The sequence below is a fragment of the Zingiber officinale genome, chromosome 6A (assembly GCF_018446385.1).
Source record: "Zingiber officinale cultivar Zhangliang chromosome 6A, Zo_v1.1, whole genome shotgun sequence".
NCBI classification, from domain to species: Eukaryota; Viridiplantae; Streptophyta; class Magnoliopsida; order Zingiberales; family Zingiberaceae; genus Zingiber; species Zingiber officinale.
The window spans coordinates 87,937,404-87,957,196 of record NC_055997.1 but is presented as its reverse complement, the minus strand read 5'-3'; the positions used below and the strand labels follow the sequence as shown (position 1 = coordinate 87,957,196).

The 19,793-nt window shown below is 38.1% G+C and overlaps 2 protein-coding genes and 1 pseudogene across 4 annotated transcripts; all 3 read right to left on the bottom strand.

The window, feature by feature from the left end:
- Positions 1-1,233: 1,233 nt before the first annotated feature.
- LOC121995007 lies at positions 1,234-2,999 on the bottom strand (annotated as a pseudogene).
- Positions 3,000-3,413: 414 nt separating this feature from the next.
- Positions 3,414-9,671, bottom strand: LOC121996825 (AT-rich interactive domain-containing protein 2-like). Its single transcript, XM_042550946.1, has 2 exons — positions 8,564-9,671; positions 3,414-4,529 (listed from the first exon to the last, which is right to left on the bottom strand). The coding sequence occupies exons 1-2, from the start codon at positions 9,404-9,406 to the stop codon at positions 3,705-3,707; spliced, it is 1,668 nt and encodes a 555-aa protein (XP_042406880.1). The 5' UTR covers positions 9,407-9,671; the 3' UTR covers positions 3,414-3,704.
- Positions 9,672-10,850: 1,179 nt separating this feature from the next.
- Positions 10,851-13,707, bottom strand: LOC121996826. 3 transcript variants are annotated; one of them, XR_006116163.1, is made up of 4 exons: positions 13,470-13,707; positions 13,243-13,368; positions 11,380-13,144; positions 10,851-11,164 (listed from the first exon to the last, which is right to left on the bottom strand). XR_006116163.1 is itself a non-coding variant. In XM_042550947.1 (3 exons), the coding sequence occupies exon 3, from the start codon at positions 13,011-13,013 to the stop codon at positions 11,595-11,597; it is 1,419 nt and encodes a 472-aa protein (XP_042406881.1). In that variant the 5' UTR covers positions 13,014-13,144; positions 13,243-13,368; positions 13,470-13,707; the 3' UTR covers positions 10,851-11,594. The 3 variants fall into 3 exon arrangements, 1 of the variants encoding a protein (XP_042406881.1); XR_006116162.1 differs by having other exon boundaries at positions 10,851-11,159; XM_042550947.1 differs by having other exon boundaries at positions 10,851-13,144.
- Between the last annotated feature and the right edge of the window lie 6,086 nt (positions 13,708-19,793).

The following is a 19,793-nucleotide window of genomic DNA, read 5'->3' as shown; positions in this document are numbered from 1 at the left end:
AATTTGAAACTTAGTTGATGATGATTGTATTGGATATTGTTTTGTGCCCATCAACCATAGTTTGCTAATCTATAGCAACGACACATAATGAAGAAATGAAGAATGTGTTTAATTGGCAAAAACCACAAATGGCTGCAACCAACCAAACAACTTTGATCTGTATTTGAGGCTCAAAAAATGGAATGAATGGATTTGTACAAGTGTCGCATTTGAACTTTAATAATCTCTCACTATACATCATGGTTTAAAGTGCCGTGTCGAGACGGGCGAAACGGGTGAAATATCTCATGTCGTTCGGCGACTGACACTGGCACGACCTCGACACCAGACCCACAACGACTGCGACGTGTTGCGCGACCCCGTGGTCGTAGCGCAGGGGTCGCTCGACCCCACAACAGGAACGGAGGGGTCGCATAACCCTTCCGCTGCCGTCATAGAAGTGTCACGCGATCCAACGACCGCTGTAAAGGGGTCACATGACCACCACGATCGTGTCGGAGGAGTCACACAATTCCCGTGGCCATGACTGAGGGGTCACACAACCGGCAGCGCCGAAGTCGCGCAACCCCCCTGTAACATCAAAGTCGCGCAACCCCGGGGCAGCACCGAAGTCGCGCAACCCCACGACAGCGCCGAAGTCGCGCGATCTCGTGAGTGGTGTCGCATTTTAGATTTTTTTAATTAAACTTAAATTAATTATTTTAATCAACTCCTAACTATGATAGAGATAATCTAATGCGGCTTTATTAAACCCTAATAAATTATCTAATTAATTTTATATTTTATTTATTTTAATTTAAAAATTATAATAAAATATTTATTTATTTATTTATCTATTTTCATATCTTTTCCTTTTTTTAAGATTATTTTTTATATTTTTTATTTTTTTAAATATTTATGTTAAATATTTTATTTTAAATTAATATATGTTATATTTAAAAAATACCAAAATTATATCAGCACGACACGATACGGTACCAAAATCGTATCGTTCGGTCCAAGACTGAAATCTCGACACGGGTCGAAATTTTAAACATTGCTATACATATAGTGATTGCAACCACTATTTCAGACTTGCCAATCTATCTATGAGCTTACAATTGCTTACAAGTTAGGAATCCCAACAAACATGCAGCAGAAATACCTTCTGATGATTGTTTTCATAGCTTGTTTCATTAACTTGATTTTGGAAATAATGCTTAAATAGCTGAATTGCATAGTACTTACTTTCTGAAAGATACTGACTTCTGTCTTCCTAGACTTTTGCTGCATGTTACCCAATTATCTACAGCAAAGCATCTTGCTTCCTCTTGCAGTGGTAATTCCTCCACCAACTTTGCTTTTGTAAAGAAAAGTAAGATATCACCATTATCAATCTAAATAATATCAGCCTATTAGCTGCATCCACTTACCTTGAATAGGGGCAATAAGTGATATCTCTTTTTTGACTGGAAGGCATTAGTGATTGTTCTTGTCCACCAGTTTGCAGGATCTCAAAATGATACATGAGATATAGTTCCTCCAGTAACCATTCAAGTGCAAAAACTTGAAATCTCCGACATATGCATGACTGAATCAGGAGAAATGCCTTGCTTCAACATTATCTTATATATCTCATAAGCTTTATCCCAATCACCCAATTTATGATATTCATTAATTATCACAGTATAAGTTACTACAGTAGGACAAAGATTCATTTTCAGCATATCATCTAGCAAAGCAATTGCAGTTTCCATCATAAACATCTTGCTATATCCATCAATGACGTAGGTGTATGCATGAGCATCAGGCGCAAGACCGCTGTGCACCATTTTGTCGAACAACTCAGAAGCATTCTTCATATCTTTGTGACTACAGTAGCCATCAATCAAGCATGTATATACAATCCTATCAGGAATAAACCCCTTTATAATCATTTCTTCGAACAAACCCAATGCTTCAGGTAGCCTTCCAATCTTGCAAAGCCCGTTGATAATGATGGTGTATACAAAGATATTTGGCACCAAACCCACCTTTGACATTCCTGCAAACAGCTTCAGTGCCTCCTCAAGATTTGATGATTTAATTAGACCATCAATAAATATGGAATAGATAACTACATCAGGAACAATCCCTTTCTTTATCATTGTTCCCAGAACACCCCACGTGTACACTGATTTTCCTTCCTTGAATAGTCCATTAAGGATAGACTGAGAACATAAATATATTTGGAACAATTCCCCATTCATTCATTTTGTCAACGAAAGCAAAAGCATCTCTATGCTGCTTGCAAAACAAATCAACTATCAGAGTACATGTTACAACACTAGGCATCACACCACTGTTAAGCATGAATTCAAATTGCTCTAATGCTTCATTTAAGCACCCATTTCTACAATGAGCAAATATTACACTCGTGTAACTATGAGCATCTGGGACAAAATTGCATTGAAGCATCTGTTGCCAAAGCCTAGAAGCACCATCCAAATCCCCAAGTTGGCAATATATATCAATGAGGATCCCATAGGAAATTAAGTCATGTGCATAGCCTTGGCCACTCAGTTGACTGAAGAGACTTGATGCACATCCCATCTCGCCTTTCAAGCATAAACCATGAAGTAGTGAACTAAAACTGACAATCGTCGGCATGGTCTCACTGCTTAACATTTCTTCAAGAAGATTAGAGCCCTTCACAACATCTCCACTTTTGCAAAATCCATCAATGAGAATGCTGTAGCTATGCGCATCCGGTTTCGGTCCATGTTCTTTCATCTCCTGAACTACTGACAATGCTTTCTCCAACTCATGCTCCCTTCAAAAACCAAGTACCAGAGCATTATAACAATTGGTATTGCATGGCAAGCCTCTGACTGCAAATCCTGAAGAAATTCCTTTGCAGACTTAACATCCCCTGCTCGACAAAGCCCCCTGATGCACGTATCATATGTCACTGCATTTGACTTCACACCTTCCATTTCCATTTCATCAAGAATTTTACTAGCTTCATTTATGTCCAAGTTATTAGATGTTGTAATAGTTCAACACTATGTTATACCAATTATAATTTATAGTTGATACCATATAGATATTTTATACCGGTCAATACTAATCAACATTATATTATACTAGCTATGAATCTTAACTACTATAATATAAATATTTCATCTCTAGTCAATAGATCAACATTATATTATGATAGTCATAAGATCATAACTACTACAATAATATTAAAAATAAACATATTTTTAAAAATAAAAATAGATTGAGACAAAATAGATGTTTCTATAATAAATAAAAAGGAGTGTTTTTAAACAATTCCAATAAGAATAGATACTATTTTTATTTTTACCCAAATAAATTTACATGAGCCAGATTAAAAAAAAAAAATAGAACTTTCAGACAATGAAGATAATAAATTGCTCCAATCATTGTAATTAATTAACACCAACTGCAAAAGCCTTCACTGTCAGAAAGGCAAGAACAGGATTGTATTATTGTACTGTCAATGTCTGTCTTACAATTTAACAAGATGCTTGCTAAAGGACTGGTATTAACTAGCATCAATGTTAAGTAAATAACTTATCCTCAATACTTATTGCTTCCAACCCAGCAAGTGCAATCACTGGGATCATAAATTAATACTGAAAGGAAGTGAGTGAATTCCCAAGCATTTCTAGTAATCTTTTGGAAACTTCACTTCCTTTGAAGTAACAAATTGATACGCATCAAAGCTCATGTGGCAAATCCATAAATTGCTCATTCAGAGCACAAACGATAGAACTCGAGTCGTTAACTGTAACTCTATCTTGACCCATCGGATTACTAAAGCAAAACTCAATGTCATCATCATCACTATCAATGTTGTGGCATGTTACCCGGTTTTGGTACCTTCGGCGCTCGAGGACAAACACATTGAAGTAGTAGCTTACTAAACTAGTCCACTTTCTGTGAGGGAAATATATTTTAAGCCACTTCCAGAAGTTTTTGCCCTTTGATGGCCGATTCAGGTGAACAACAGTCTTGAACTTCGATTGTTCATCTTTTGTCCATGAAAGTGTGACTTCCTCACCCATATTTCTAAATCCCCAAAAATGAAAAGCTGGACCCAATTCATGGTTCAATTGAAATCTCTTCTCGGCGATGTGAAATCTGGTGCACTCAACTGATCTGGGAAAGTTACATTCACAAGTATCTTGTCTACCTCTTCCAATAGCAGGATCATTAAATAATGGCATGTTCTCTTGACCTTCAGGAGGCCAGAGCCGTGTACCTAACCATTTCAGCTCATCTGAAGAATCAGCAGATACAGATGGCCAGTCAGTCCAATCAAGAACTTCTGCTTGGAAGGACAAGCCCACTGGTACTTCCTTCTGTCGTTGAACGCCAAAATGCCAATCATCTATGTTATCGAAGTACATACTATGAGTTGTATGTTGGGCATCATTGCATGCCAAAGTTGTTGAACTAGATTTTTCTTTAACAGACTGAGATGACTCAGTGATATGGGAAATGGTACCATTAACATCGACACAATTGATGGAGTTTGCTTCCTGCAAGAGTTAAATGGTGTTTTTTAGATACTTAAATGACACGAAGGAAACCGTTTAACCATATTCGCAAAGAAGGAAAAAAAAATAATTGCAAATATGCAGTTTTAAGCCATCATCATCCCACCCTGTAGCCAATTAGAAAAGTAACTCAACCAATTTTCTATAAGCTACAAGCAATAAGACCTACCAAAGATAGAGAAATGAGCTATATGTTAATGCAAGTATCAACTTTGCATCTCTTGAGCCTACTGCTGGACTAATAGAGAAGAGGTAAGGTGTCAACCTATAGAGTATAAAATGAATTAGTCCTGTTACTCTATATACAGCTACATTTTGATTTAAGAACATTAAGAAAGCATGTTCACATGTTATAATACTAGTCACGCTTTCGATATAACCATAAAAGCAATCATATACTCTAGAACACATAATGGAGGTGTACATACCTACAGAATACAATAGGAAAGGCTTTACATATTGAAGAGTTGGATAGATGAGAGGCAATAGAATTTCAAACAAACTCATGTGATCATGAAAAGCCCAATTAGAGCATATACGTAAACATACACCAGAATTCCAACCCAACAAAGTTGTAAAGATTGTCTGTAGTCACCGTATGTGCCTAACCCACACAATATTGCAGCATGTGGACCATATGCAGTCGCACATGCTACCCAAAATTACTAATGTCGGCAAAAAAAAATCCATGGGCATATATAAGAAAGTACATAAATGATTACCCAAACAATTTAGGCAATTGGCACTATATATATATATATATATATATATATGTAAACCAATCTTGGCAATTTAGATAGTTTTCAGAAGGATACTAATTAATGCTTGCAAATTTGCACAGTATGAAGTTTAGGCAGACTACTCAGAGGGCCTGTTTCTGCAAAGGAATATATAGTTGCATAAATTGTTTTCTGAGGACATGCTTGATACAGACAAAACATGTACTCAAATTCTAACATCTATAGTGCATCTTCTGTACACTGAATCAATATTTTCAAAATAGAATCTAGACTAATTTTAGCTGAATTGTGAAAACTAGTAGTTCAATATTTGTGTTATTAACTGACTAGTGAACTCTACCTTTTAGAAGTAGTCCATGGTTAATAGACAGAAATGGTAAATACCAGTTAGTTATGGTACATAGAAGTAGTCCATGGTTAATAGACAGAAATGGTAAATACCTGTTAGTTACGGTAAATATACCATGCTAGAACTCCTGTTCATCTTGGGAATCTCTGATCCACCAAAGACTATTTGTTGTTACAAGATAACCGCATACTACCTGACCTTTACATAGGTGACATGATCCAATATCTGTCAGATATGGTTTTACTATCAAGGATTCATTAGATATGAGGGATAAGATGTAACACTTCAAGCTTGCCTACAAGTTCTATCTGAACTGTGAGTCAGTTTAAATAGTATAAAATTATCATACACCTGATTACATAAAAATCACTGTTTTTGGTATAAACTTTGTAGCTTAAGCTCAAAGAATGACATTTAATAGTACGATTGTCCGATTGTCTCATGTCAGATTTTTATAGCCTTATGGTAGCAAAAGGTGGAATCTGTCACCCCAGCGGCCCCACACGGTAGGCCCCACAACCATCTGTGAGGAGGTAAATTGGGAAGCTATAGTTGGCCAGTGTGGAGGAGGGCTTTTTTTCCTCAACTTTGCCGAGATTCGAACCCTTGCCCTATGGTAGCAACTTTGCTCCGCACTAGCCAACTTTTCTGCGCCTATGTGGATTGGTACACCAAAGATATATCATTAATCACTTAATTGTCACTTAATAAACTCTTCAAAAGTTGCAAGTACCATCATAAATTATCCATTTGGCCATACCATAGATCAAGATTCAAAAATTCATTTTGCGTCGAAGTTTCAATATCGCCAAAATGTTACAATTTTGGCACCTGGTTGTGTCAATAGTAAAGTGTATCGAAAGGAATTTAGATGAATTTTACTCATTTTATATACTTTCGACTAAGTTTATTTACTTTTAAAAATAATACTATCACATTTAGAAAATTAATTGAATTATAATTATATAATACCATGTTATACTAATATTCAATACAATTTTGATGTCTATTAAAGCGTGACAAGATCAATTAAATAAGGTTGAATCAAAATATTTTTACTTCAATGTGAATTGGAATGAACTTCATTGATTTGTTTACTTTTGAAAATAAGGCCATAACAATTACTTGAATTCATTAAGCCAAAGAATATTGATTGTCAACACAATATGATACTCATGAAGACAATTGACATGGATGGTATAGGAGACATCGCCTATATCGATTAGCATTAAGTTTTGGTAATTTATTAGAATAGCATGTTTTGATTGTGTCACCTCACACAGCATGAGATTTCAAACTATGTCATAGATATTTCTTCTCTAGTTGATTAATGGGCGTCTAGTGATATTACAATCACTTGCAATGCTAATGTGCATAGTTCTAAAAAAAAGGACACTTACGAGGATTTAGGAGGAGGTTCATTTAAAGTGTTTTAGATTTGAACCGCAATGATTCAAAACTAAATTTCCCTATTTATTGTATCTTGTGAGTATTAACTTAAACACCTGTTTTGCAAGTGATAACATTTGAGGTATTAATTATATGCATGTTACTTATGTATCAACTTTTCTATGATTAATATAGATTGTTATATCTCATGTGATTTCCATTGTACGATTGATGTAGAAGTATGAATTGGAAGTGTAGATTAATACATTTTATTGCATATATGTTAGTCATTTTTATCGACATAAAAATGTTGTTATATTGATTCAACAAATTAAGAATAGAAAACCTAGTGAGAGTAGCATAGCTTTAATTGGATGATATGGATTTAAAGACAAAAACACTATGCTTAATGCATCAATCTCGCAGCTTTGTGCATGTTTGTCTTCATACCACATATGGGCTACAAATTGGGTTGGCCATTATATACCCCTCACATATGCCTCTGGAAATCTTGATAATATGTAATGTGTTCTAATTGAATAAGGATACAAATTCAAGTAGTGGAGTAAAAAAATATTCCTTGGGGTTTAGACATTTTGGCACGGGCTATCAAGGCCTAGTTCAACCCTCAGTTTTCATCCAATCATGGAACCAACATAGGTAGTTTTAGAGAAGTATCATATCGTAGTTGGTTCTAAATGATCTCTTCTCACTTGAGAAGTGAGGCTTTGATAACATCAGTTACATCTATCAAAATTAGTAAGTACCAATTTTTGACATAAGTTATGTGTTTTTTCAGCAAAGATAGGCATATGCATTTAGAGGCATTGCTAAAGCATCGGTCATATGTCATGTAGATGAATGCAAATGAATGAACAGGTTTATTGTGATTTGGAAATGTTTGTGCATTTATTGACTGGTAGAGAGGAAAGTTCGTCTGGGTTGGTGTGTGATATGATTTCATATGCATATTTGTCAACCAGTTGACAAATTGGTGCCTATTGCTAAGATGGTGTAAGTTATCTCAATTATGCAGTGTTACCCTTGTTTTGCAAAGGTTTGCACATAGTACAAAATGAGAAAGCTAACTCATTAACAGAATACTCTCGACGACTGTTGACCCAAAATGCTTAAGCTGAGTTAGGCATATCACTATCTAAGCATTATAAACTTTGTCCAAGCATAGAAGCATTCCCCTAGTTATAGTTTCCTTAGAGGTAAGCAAAGAGGGAGGAATACTAGACTTTTTAAAAATTATTTGTTGAAAATAGAAATTTTTAAGTCGAATTGCATGTAACAATGCCTTTTCCATCCAAAATCGAAAGAAAGCAAATGTATGCCAAATTGGAAAAAGATTTCCCACCAAAGGAAATGGAGAGGAAGTGCGGCTAGGAAAAAACTTTTTCACTGACTCCTTTCCTTCCATAATATGATGCCTAGTCTTGTAACTGAAATTTCAGAGCTTATCAATCCACATACATGCTTATCTATTGCATGAAATTTAGAAACATACACAAAAATTAATTTAGCAGAAATACCTTCTGATGGTTCGCTTCGGAGTCAGTTTGATTCACTACTTTCTGAAACAATGCCTTCCTAGCCAGAAGAGCACAAGCATAGTTCTCCATAGCCGCAATGTTCTTACTTTGTCTAACATCAGCTAATTGTGTTTTCCCAACACGACAGTAAATAGGATTTTTCGCGGTATTTCTCACCCAACGAAGCAATCGAACCAAAGTTTGCTGCTTCCTTTTGCAACGATTGCTTCCACCCTTAACTGAGCTCAATTCCAACATTAGACTATCACTGTTGTCATACTCATTCCCATTGGTGCCAGTCTTCGAACAGCATCCACATCCCTTTAATGGAGACAAGAACTGATCTTCTAGTGAACATGAAAGCATTGGCGATTGTTTTATAGTTGCTTTTGCATTAGAGTGATTCAGATTTTGGTATCCACTCTGTTGCCCTTTGACCTGCTTCCCCGATGCTAGCATCACCCACCTCTCGAGCGCATCCAAGTACTTAAAGAACACCAATTTCACCATCGAACCGCACCTCGACTCCACCCCAAGCGCCTGTGCCACCGAAGCCCATCCGGAGTCCGCAGACACCCGATCATAGCCGCCCATATCACGCACGGAGCAGTAGAGCTTCCACATATCGACGGGACGCCCATCGCCGACCATGGCCGGCATCGGGCGGAGCTCCCCTCTCCGATTGGCCTCCTTCAAGAAGGCCGACAGGACCCGATCGAAGAGCGCGCTCGAAGTCTCGGAGCCAGCATCCGTCACATCGAGACGAGAGCAAAAGCCGACGCTTTGGAGCTTGCGAAGGATCTCCGCGACGTCCAGATGGGAATCCGCCGCCAAGAAACTCATGTGTCCATCGACGGGAGCACCTTCGAGAGAGCGAATGGAGCTGGGAGGCGGCGAGGTCGAAAGATGGGATTTTTCTCGGACTTCGAAACGAACAGAGCGACGAAGAGCGAGAGAGCGAGAGAGAGAGAAAGAGAGAGAGGCGTCGAAACCGCGAGAGCAGTAACGATTTATTTTGAAAGCATAAATGCCATAAAATTAAAATAAATGGCATAGGAACACCCAATGGTATTTTTTTCCAAAAAAAACAAAAAAAAAATACGAGGACGAAGAAGAGAGATCCATCTCAAACTCTAAATTGTGCTACATTTGGAAAGGAAGCAAATGTTAATTGCATTTGTACTCTAGATATGTATTTACGAATAGAAGAGTTAAGATGGGACCGGCACCCTAGGTATCATTCAGGATTAATTTATATTTTTAAATTTATCTTGATTGGTCGGTAAAAATATTTATAAAAATTTATATTTTTAAATTTATTTTGATAATCAATAAAAAATTTTATAAGATTAATTTGAATTGATCATCTTCAAAATTAGTCGGTCAAAGTTAAATAACTTGATTATTAAAAAACATGAATGAAAGAGTCCAAAGATAAATTAAAAAAAAATAAAATTGGATATAAATGAATAAATAAATAGAAAGATAGATTGAGAACGAAGAATTTTTGTATCTTGCCTTAATAACAAAGGCCGATTAAAATTGGACGAAAATATCTAAGCTCTAGAGATAAGGAAGGAATGAATTTATTAAAATAACAACTAAATTAAAATATTTTAATTTGAAAAACCAACTTGAAATTATATTGTAATTTTTATTTTGGTTGGAAGTGAACATAAATTAATTAAAAGTAGTTTCCAAATAATAACTTTATGAGATTAGTAATTAAAAATATATATAATTTAAAATTCACATGTCTAAAAATTATATAAAATCAATAAAAATAAGAAAATAATAATTCATATACTAATCTTGCACTAAATCATCCAAAAAAATGATCTCAGTTTTAACAAGATGTACACTATGCTAGATCATAGTTATACAGCAAAGCTTTAAAATATAGAGGTTGAAATAACATTAGCATAAAATATACAAATAGAACAACACAATTATCTTAAATTTTAAGAATGAAAAGGAACGAGGGCCTTCTCATTATGACCTGTCAATTTTTTATTTAATTTATTCTATTGACAACTTTTTATAGATGGAAATTGTTTTCCTGCTTAAAGAAGGTTATGCAATTGGTAAATTATTAAAGAATTATTTATTCATTAGCAAATATGGCACATGGTAAAGCATTATTAATCCCTAAAGTATATTGTTCAAAGCATATGTGACAACAAAATAAATGACACTTATTTTCTTGTTCTAGAAGACTAAACTAAATATCAGCAAAATGACCTTAGACTACATGTTTGTGAAAAAAAAAAAAAAAACATGTATATGAAACGTAAAAGAAAATTGAACTTTAATGTGTCAAGCTTGCTCCAGCATAAGGAAGCAAAACACAAGACAAAAGATACAGAAAGTATACATTACCACAATCAACATCTTGAGAACTACAGCCAAAATTTAAGTCCTAAAGAATTTGTGAAAAATTGTAAATTACTTGATTGAGAGGAAAAAAACAAACCACAAATTGTATTCAAGGCTGAGTTTCCTTGGATGAACAGTTAGAAGGGAGAGAGAAATACTCTTAAAATTACACCTGAGAAACTGATTCCTGCTTGCTGAAACTTGTTTCAGCTGCCATCATCTTTTCTACAGCAAAATAGTTTCTACAGTAAAGCACAAGTACAGAAGCAAGTATAGAGAAATAGTTTCTACAGTTGATCCTTGAAGCAACAAATATTAATGTTTAACCGCAATATCTGGTTTATTAATACCGATTACTACAGTATGCTAATATTTGGCATTCTGACGTCCAAGATAAATCAACTAAATCTAGAGGAAATAGAGAGTATAGCTGCACTTACACCGCATAGCTACAAAAGAGCTATGTAGACACTGTTGCACCTTCATTTCCAATTTTGTAGAATGCTGTTCCCGGCAGGCACTTGTCTTAAGTAAGCCATGATCTAGAGGAAGAAAATCCTATAAAATGTCTTCTTGGCTGATGCTCTGATCATTTAGTATGCAGACATAACTGAAGCTTCCAGTAGTATACAATTAACAAACTTCAAGATGACACTTACGGCAACCCAAAGATACCTCTCCCAAAATAATGTGTGTTTTTTCTCCTAACCCTATTTGCACATCTTCTACTGCTTCTCAATGGAGTGAGGTAGAAACGTAGAAGTCCAGGGTCAACGTTCCCTGGAGAGGGATAATGGACACTTCGGCTTCGACCAATCTTGAATTCATTTTTCATTCGCCATTCAGACCTCATATTCTTCATATCAGCATGAGCAGCATTCATACTTAGGGATGCACTGTGATTCATTCTAATAGAACCTTGGCAATCACCATTGTTTAGTGATACACCATTGGTTTCCATGCTTTCTACATTATTACTCTTCTGTCCATGTAAAGTCTCTGATGCAGACCTCTCAAGAATATGATCGCATTTTTTTACCAAGTCTCGGAAAGAATTACCTATATTCCAGTCCCAAACCTTACTCAGTCGGCGAGATTTTTTCCTTCTGATTCTTGACACAGCATCCCCTGGTTGAGATTCTTCATGAAGTCTCTTGATAAAAAGTGTTTCCGAGGAAATGGGTTTCTCATCAGCCTTCGGCACATTAGCAGTAAATTTGAATCTATCAATTTTATCAATATTTTGGTTGTGATTTCCAGTTATTTCACCATGCACACCTGTCTCCGTTCTTGTTAAATCTTCATCACTTTCTTCAAGGCAAGAAAATGAACAGGACAGTGCCCTGGTCAACATTGAACCTTCCCATGAATGTCTTGGAGGTTCCCAGGAGTTCTTGCTTGAATTATGACATAACCTCCAGTCACAAGATTGCCATAAATTAAGATAGCTTTCGGAATTTTTATCACCAGATAAATAACTAGACTCATCATCAGGTATTTCAAACTTCTTTGAAATGCTCCCCGCTCTCCACAAAGTTCTTTTCTTTGCAAACATCGTATTGAACCAAAGGGTCTTACCTTGGCCCTTTTGCCTCTCTACAGAGTCCCTGATATCTTTGGCAATAAATGTACCAATTGTAATCTCCTCGGAAGAATTGGAATCATTCTCGATCATCCTAGTTCCTCCATAAGAGTTGATTTTAATGTTAGCATCCTCAGAGAAGAAACAGCGGCCATCATGGGAACTAATTTCAGATTCACAAGCATTTGAAGTTGATGTCAAATTTTTTTCTGGCACACTAAGTGTAGTTCTGTCAACATCCAAATCATCATCCAATTGAAACAAGTATCGGAGAGTCTTTCTAGTCCCGGCTTCACTAGTCTTATTCTTAACATTAGGAACTACATCTGGGACCTTGACTATTTCTTGCTGTATGTTCCTAGGTGCTTCCAAACTCTGTTCAGCAGTTCCAACATTCGACAGCCTCTCAACCAAGCAAGAAGGGCAAAAACCAGTGAATTGCTGAGACGGATGTCTCACACACCTAGAGAGGTTACCATTTTCCAGGATCATCTTCACAAAACACAAATTCCAAAATGGTGGACTAGGGCATCAGATTAACTTGGCGATGCCAAACTCCCAAATTGTACCAACAGTGGACAACAAAAGGCGGAAAGGAATACTCTTTGCCGAAGACTCGAGTTCTGGACAGTAAAGCATAAAAGAAGGTTATCCGAACTATTTATTCAAAACGCAACAAAAAGAGTTACAAATCAATATTAGAAGCAGCTGGATTACATACCTTTAACTTCCAAAAACCAGAAGATGTAATAATCTCGAGCAGAACGAAACTCTAGAACGCATAAGCAACGGAGAACCCCAAAGCTGCCAGTTACTAAAAGGATCTCAAAGCAGTAACAAAAGAAACCTAAGAGAATCGCATCCAAAAGAAACCAACTTTTAGTTCGTGCAACTCAAAGCAGATTGAAACCTAGATAACAGCAATGCCAGAAAAGAAACGAAACGCACCCTAAATCGACGGATTTCAAATAAAGATTTCCGAACAATTACAAGATTCAGCGCGGATTCGAGCTCAAGTAAAGGCACTTTCACCAATCGACAAAAAGAAGCAAACTCAAGTCGCCGAATCCGACGGAATCTCCCTAAGAACCGAAGCCAAAGTCTCTAAATCGCAGCTTTTTCCATGCGCACGGAGAAGCCCTAGAACGAATCAATATATTAAACTAATACCGAAAACCACAACTTGGGGAAACGTCGACGAATATCGACAACCATCATGACCAAATTACCCTTCATCTTCTCTCACAACATCGGAAGGGCCACTGTGGCACCTTCACCCACTATTCATAGTACCGGAAATGACCATGCCAACGGTCGACCAAGAAGATGATTCTAGCCGTTCGATCAGTTTACATCGTAATATAAGGATAGAAATGTCAAACGATCAAATGGTGAGGGCAATTTCACAATCTGGATGGAGCTCAACTTCGTATGCTTCCGCCGAAGAGAAGTGTGGGGAGTTTAAACTCCACGTGGCACAATCTGGGAGTGCCTTTCAGTGAGCCGTTACCAGAAACGATCTGCAAACTGTCAGAAAGTCTTCTAGACTTTCATTTCTAATTGGACTAAAGCGATCATTCAAAGTGATTAAAATAATATTAAATAGTTAATTTTTATTTGGTAAAAAATAAAAGAATAACCCTTATTAATTAAATTTGCTTATAATATAAAATTATTATGCTCAAAATTATTAGAAATATTTTGATCAAATAGTTATAATTTAGCAGACTGATTTTTTATAAAAAAAATAATTTAATTTTTTAATATCAGATAGAACAGATATTATATTTGATTTTAATCAATAGATCCAAAAATATATATTTCTAACATTGTCAGTTAAAATATTTATAAAGTTTGTTTAGAAATTAAAAAAATTACTAACATATTTTTTATATAAAAAATAATATTAACATAATTTTATTTTTGACTTTATCAAAATTACTTAATAAAATATTTAAATTTTTAATAAAATAGTAGGATAAAGACACGGTAACAACACTTTACCACGGTCATCCCCTCATTAGAAAAACATATTTTCCGTTTATAAAAATTTTAGCTCCGTCTCTAATACTAAACTCTCATATAACCATTATAGTACTTTATAATTACCATAATACGTATATTTTATTTAGATCAATATCCATCAATATTATACTGTTGCAACTATGATTACTTATACCTATATAATTTATCCGGATTAACATTAATTAATATTATATTATATTATATTATATTATATTATATTATATTATGATCCTATCTGAAAGTAAGCGAATGGAAAACTGAGGTGTGGCAACACTGACCGATTGTGAACTCCACTCTGCTTTACAAAACAAATGACGTTAGTACCGAGCCAAGGAAGAGGCCCCGATGTTGGCCCTCCAACGCTCAAGTCAATCACCGGAATGTGGAAAATAAGTGAAACAGTAGAATTATGCCCAAAATAAATCACACATACCTCCGTCGATAATGGACCCCCCTTTATATATAGCCCTAGTGAGCGACGTATACACTCCTCGAGGCGTAGGCACGTTCTCCGATATGTTCGTGACCATGTTCTCTAACATGTTCGTGGTCACGTCCATCACAATGTCTTATGATAGGATGTCGAGAGAACCGCAGTCCTGCTACTTGGCTGTACTGCTCGGCCAGGACTCCACTCTGTCCATGGTCAGGTCACGCTGCTTGGCCGAGCCGGTATCCGCTCGGTCGGGAATCCTCTGATCTGCCAACTTCGATTGCTCTTCCGTGCGGTGTCTATGTAGTAACCTGACTCCTTCCGTTCGGATCAACTATCCGATCTCCCTCAGCATCTTGATAATATGACTTGAGCGCCTGCCTATGATATTCTCCTGAGTCAGAAGGATTTGTCTGTTCGGGGCATGCCTCCAGCCGATCGAGCCCTACCTGTCCCGACCAGCCATTGCATTTATCCTCCATTCGACCTTTTGACACTAGGACGTTGATCTTGATTTTGACCTCCATCCTGTCGGGTGATCGATCACGTGCTAGGTGGGCCTCCTCCTATCGCCGCATCACAAACCTCCCCTTCAAATCTAGTCGAAGGAGGCTACAAGTCCGACTGACTAGACAAGATGTCTTCGTCGACTCTAAGACCCGATCGACCCATATACTCAAGTTTCTGGTCGGCGCACATGTCTACGTCGTTTGACCTTATTTCACTAGACTGGGGTTGTTACTGTAGCTCGACCCAAGCCTTCGAAGCAAAATGTGCCTTGATCGTTTGACTGTATGATAATCGCTTATTCGTGTCCAATCGGGACAACGGGCGATTATACTTGCCGGCAATTTTCTCCTTGCTCCTCGCGCTCCTTGGCCAAGCGCCCTAACATCATCTAAATTTCTAGAAGACAATGCAAATCTATGCTCATTATGACTGAGCACGAGGTCATACCTTTTAATTAAGCCTCATTAATGTCATCCAGTGACTGAGCGCCACGTGTCCACTTTCTGTCGCTGTACATTTGACGCGACAAGCGGATATCCACTGATGACGTGACATACAGCCTTTCAAATTCAATGGTTGGATCTTCTTCTAGGTTTTCGTAACTTCGGATCGAACGGCTGAAGTCGATCGGTCACGAGGTTTATAAAACTCGCGTGCATCGCCGTCTTCCTCACTTCGCATCTCTTCGTCTTCAAGCTTCGTGACGACGGTTTGCTTCCTTTTTCTCTCCGGCGATCCTTTCCGTAAGTCTCCTCACCCTTTCAATCAATTTTTTTCATTGTTCTTCATCGACCTCTTTGTTTTCGTTGTTTCCGATAGTAAGCTCCTCACAACCTCCCGTTGCCATCCCTAGGCTCTAGTACACGTCCATCGAGTCCAGATTCGACGAAGACGCCGCTGAGAGTTTGAGAGCTGCTTACGAGATTCCATATGACTATCAAATCGTTATTCGCTCTGTTTTCGACTGGCCGCGTGAACCACCGACGAGTTGTTTATGCCTCTTTAGAGATCAATTCATTGTCGGTCTGTGGTTTCCTGCCCACCCATTCTGTTCCGCAGTATGTAAATATTTTCGTATTTCTCTCTACCAATTAGTCCCGACTCCTTTAAGCTACTGTGCGGGGTCGTCATTGTTTTTCGCCTGCACGATATTCCTTTAACTCCTCGGCTCTTCCACTACTTCTATTATCCTATGTCACGCCCCCAGAGGAGTCCTTATCGAAAAATTTCGGCAGTATCTCCCCTGTACCGGTGACAATCTGAGGCATACATGCATACAAAATACATCAGCCACATACGGCTGGAATATATATACACAACCACGCAGTTATATAATCAGCTCACTCGGCTGGAACAGAAATAAACACAACCACGCAGTTATATAAATATATTAATCAGCCCACACGGCTGTACTAAAATTAACACAGCGGAAATCACAAACAACGATCACAAAACACAAAGCGACTAACTGCGAGCCGGCTCGGCTTGACACAATAAAATCAAACCAATTACAAGATACACAAATACAAGAATAATAAACAAAATCAAAACATAACTAACGTACGGTATACCAAAACCATAATATCGTCCTCGAATGTGACGTGGAACTGGAGGACAGGATCTCCAGGCGACTCCATAAATCCTTTACCTGCTACCTGGCGAAATTACCAATATACGAGGTGGTGAGTATAAAGACTTAACGGGTAATAGACAGATACTGCATGAGTATAGTAAATAACTAGAGATGCAAAAGTATACAGTCTCGTAAGGAAATAGCAGATACTACAGTGATATCATAATAAGTGTCCATACCTGAAATCATATCCTAGGCTAGTAGTAAAAGGTACAGTGTAGCAAAGTCCTGCTACAGTACTGCTCATAACTATATGGTATCGTGTGAGGTATATACATGTCAACAGTAAATAAGTCAGTGTCTAAACACATATCACAGGTATAAATCTCAACCTATGTAAGCATAACAGCATAAATAAACAACAATAGCATAAGCTAGTAACAGCAGCATAGATAAGCAACAACAGTATAAATAAACAACCAGCAGATATAATAACAACAGCGTATGTACAGATGGTCACCCCGCCACCTCTCTGCACCACGACCCCTGTATGGTCGAGAGGCCGAATCGATGACAACTGTACCACCCAAAGGCCGTCACTACTCTCGAGTGACCGGATGGACAGGTGCATAGTAGCTGAATAGCTACGTCTGCGACGGGGGTCCCTGCTGCCCGCGACTCTAGCTATCACTATCCATGAGTGTGCGAGTGGGGGCACGACAGGACAAGCGGCACGCTCCAGCTACCGTTACCCATGAGTGGTCGAGCGTGCGGCCCTTGCCAACAACCGCCTCAACCACAAGGGAGACAGGATCGTCGGCAATGCATGCAATGACATGATGCGAACAATGCAACAGTCATCATATATATATAAACAGAAACAGGTATGCTACATGAAGCCAGCATGCTCAGTAAGGTGCGTAAATAAACAGCAACCAAAGCATGTAAACATGGTATCAGGTGTCTATCTATCCAATATCTAATATCTAATGTCTGGCATCTGGTATCTGATACCTAGTAATATAGTATCTGGTATCCGGTATCTATATATCCAGTGTCTAGTATCTGATGTCTGGTATCTGCTAAATATCATGAATAGCAACGAGAGACTGTATAGATACAGAAACGAGTAGCTCAAAGATTGAGTGGAAGTATCAAACGTGGGAAAAATATGAGTGGAGTCAAGATAAATACAGGAGCTATCCGAAAATATAACTCATGCACTAAGATCAATATACTAAAGAGATAAGACAAGAAGTACCCGCCTTCATACGTAGACCGTGTCCAGTGTTCCCATGTCGAGACACTTGTCCCGAAATCTAAGTCCTGTGATCACAATACGCATAATGTAACTAATCAAGTAGGAACTAGTTAGCTAAATCCATCATAAACCAAATAGCCACCTTAACATCAATCTGATCAAAAATCCATAAACTCTTATCATTCCATAACCTAATCTGTAGCTCAAATCAAATAAACTAATCCATGACTAAATCATTCATCCTCTAGACTAATCAATTCCAAGCTTAAATACTCACATAAACTAACTAAGTCCATAATCCAATAGATTAAACTACACATATATCAATGCTAACAACTCACCGGAATTGATGGCTCCGCCAATGACTTGTAGCTGGTATAACTCTCTACCAGCGAAGATGAGATTGTTGTCTCTGCAAATCAACATATTGCTCATAGCCCCAATCAATTGCTAACCAATCTAGAATCAACATAATTCCAAGCACAACTTACCCAAGTTCAAAATTCCAACCGCTCGATGAAGAACTCGAATCAATCTGTGAGGAAGTGGGGCTCCTCTTCCTCGGTGACCGATCATGGCTTCAACAGTAGATCGACAGGCAACGGAGAGCCGACAACAGTGGCTCAGCAACCGAAACAACGACCAAAGTGGGTTGCAACAACTGGGAGGTCACACAGTAAGCCTTCTGCTCGAAACAATGTCGCGGGAGAAGAAGGACCAACTGATTTGTGAGATGCTGGCAATGGATCTTCACTCAGGGCACAACCCAAAGGAAGATAGCTTTGTTGCTAGGGCACGACGACCTACTTGCTCCGGTTATGACGAGGGAGGAAGAAGATCACCGACAGTGAAACGTCGACTAGGGCTCGGATCTCCTTCTCTTGGTCGAGAGCACGACGACTGACCTAGTATGCTAGTGCGGTGAGGTAGACTCGAATTAGGGCTCGGCTCGGCGGAACCTGTGGGTAGCCAACGCGCCGGCTGACTCCTGATCGGGATCATCCTCAAAGGAGGAGAAGGTCAGCCGCACGCAATCGAAGATCCAGGACTCCTCGCTCAAGCTCCGACAAGTTCCAGATGACTCTGACCAGGAGAGGAACGATGAGGCAACGCGATAGAAGGGTCGGCATCGTCGACTCCTCACGACGATGACGGCTGTGGTATCGCCGGTCGAGTGTCACTGTGATGACCCACAGCGTCGAGCAGAGACACAAGAGGAGGAAAAGAGGAGGTGGTGGTTGAGAATAAGGAGAGTGAGGGGGCGGCGGTGAGATCTTGGCGACAAAGAGCAAGAGGGAGGAAGGGAATCGACGCTTTCATATGGTTAGGGAACGGTGAGAAATAAAAATAATAGGTTAAAAACTTAGGTTCAATCAATTAAACCCTAAGTTGGTTTCCTCAATCAACTCCCACTAAAGGGTATTCCAAACAGGCTTTCTCTAAACCCAATAATTGATCCCCTTAAAATAT